This window comes from Oncorhynchus mykiss, chromosome 10 (genome assembly GCF_057628025.1).
Source record: "Oncorhynchus mykiss isolate SJ-2025 chromosome 10, ASM5762802v1, whole genome shotgun sequence".
NCBI classification, from domain to species: Eukaryota; Metazoa; Chordata; class Actinopteri; order Salmoniformes; family Salmonidae; genus Oncorhynchus; species Oncorhynchus mykiss.
Window position 1 is genome coordinate 84009096 of NC_143031.1, and position 1425 is coordinate 84010520.

Here is a 1425-nt window from a genome sequence, read left to right on the forward strand (position 1 = left end):
CCTGGAGTGCCACAGTCACATCATGTTTTTGGATTTCCAGCAATCAATGAACTGATCAATTAGATCAGTTGGTCAGGTTTGCTGCACTGTCCCTTTATATCCCTTATCCACCGACCCAGCCCTCCCCAAGTTCTTCCCAACCCCAGCCCAAGCTCTTCCCAACACTAGCCCTCCCCAAGCACCTCCCAACCCCAGCCTTCCCCAAACTCTTCCCAACCCCAACCCTCACCAATTCCAGCCCTCCCCAAGCTCTTCCCAACCCCTCCCCAATCACTTCCCAACCCCAGCCCTCCCCAAGCTCTTCCCAACCCCAACCCTCCTCAACCCCACCCCTCCCCAAGCTCTTCCCAACCCCTCCCCAAGCTCTTCCCAACCCTCCCCAATTCCAGCCCTACCCAAGCTCTTCCCAACCCCAACCCTCCCACCCCAGCCCCCCCCCCAAGCTCTTCCCAACCCTCTCTGCCCCAGCCCTCCCCAACCCAAGCTCCCCCCCAGGCTCTTCCCAACCCTCCTCAACCCCAGCCCTCCCCAACCCCAGCCCTCCCCAACCCCTTCCCCCAATCTCTTTCCAACCCTCCCCAACCCCAGCTCCCCCAAGCTCTTCCCAACCCTCCCCAACTCCATGTTATTGATAGACTTAACACAGCTGCCTTTCACAGATCCAACCATTCTTGCGGTTACATGACACATCATTCCAAGCCACTACTGGGTCCTTTAGAGTGTTATCAACCAAAGCGCAGTCTTCTCCTTCGTAATCATTTGGCTCCCCTTTGTTCCAGTAACTTGTGGTCAGTGGTGTGCCGTCCACCCATCTCCAGGTTCCCTCAACTTCTATGTCCGTCAGACCAAACCAGGATTTTTTGTTGAACGCTTTGATTAAAGCCTGTTCCTCTCTGCTGTTGATGATCACCAGGTTTGCTCCTCTCGCCTGACAGTCGTTTCTGCTCCCGTCCCACGTTTTCTCATTAGTGGAGATGTAGTAACAACTGCAGCAAGACCTTATCCAGTCTTGGGGACATGTGCCATATTTATTACAGGTCTGTAGCTGGTCTCTCTCTTTGGTCAGGTTGTTGTAGCTGGTCTGTAGCTGGTCTCTCTCTTTAGACAGGGAACTGTAACTGGTCTGTAGCTGGTCTCTCTCTGCAGTCAGGTTGTTGTAACTGTTCAATAGGTTTCTCTCTGTGAAATAATACGATCAACAACCAAGTTAATCAGTCATTACCATGGTTGGTGTCAATTCAATTTAAATTCCAGTCAATTCAGGAAGTACACTGGAATTCCAATTATCTTCAATGCTTTTCAATGAGGAACATTTGGAATTTGGTTTACTTTCTGATTTGACTGGTATTGAAATATAATTGAACCCTGGTCATTACACCACTGATGATGAAGAATGTTTGAGTGAGAACATATCAAACTCACGGT

At 50.7% G+C, this 1425-nt stretch overlaps 1 protein-coding gene across 1 annotated transcript; it reads right to left on the bottom strand.

Moving 5' to 3' along the window:
- Positions 1-613: 613 nt before the first annotated feature.
- Positions 614-1183, bottom strand: LOC149980650 (CD209 antigen-like protein A; the record flags this gene model as incomplete). The annotated part of the gene is made up of 1 exon (XM_090188679.1): positions 614-1183. A coding segment is annotated over one exon (546 nt), but the record flags the coding sequence as incomplete, so codon positions are not given.
- Between the last annotated feature and the right edge of the window lie 242 nt (positions 1184-1425).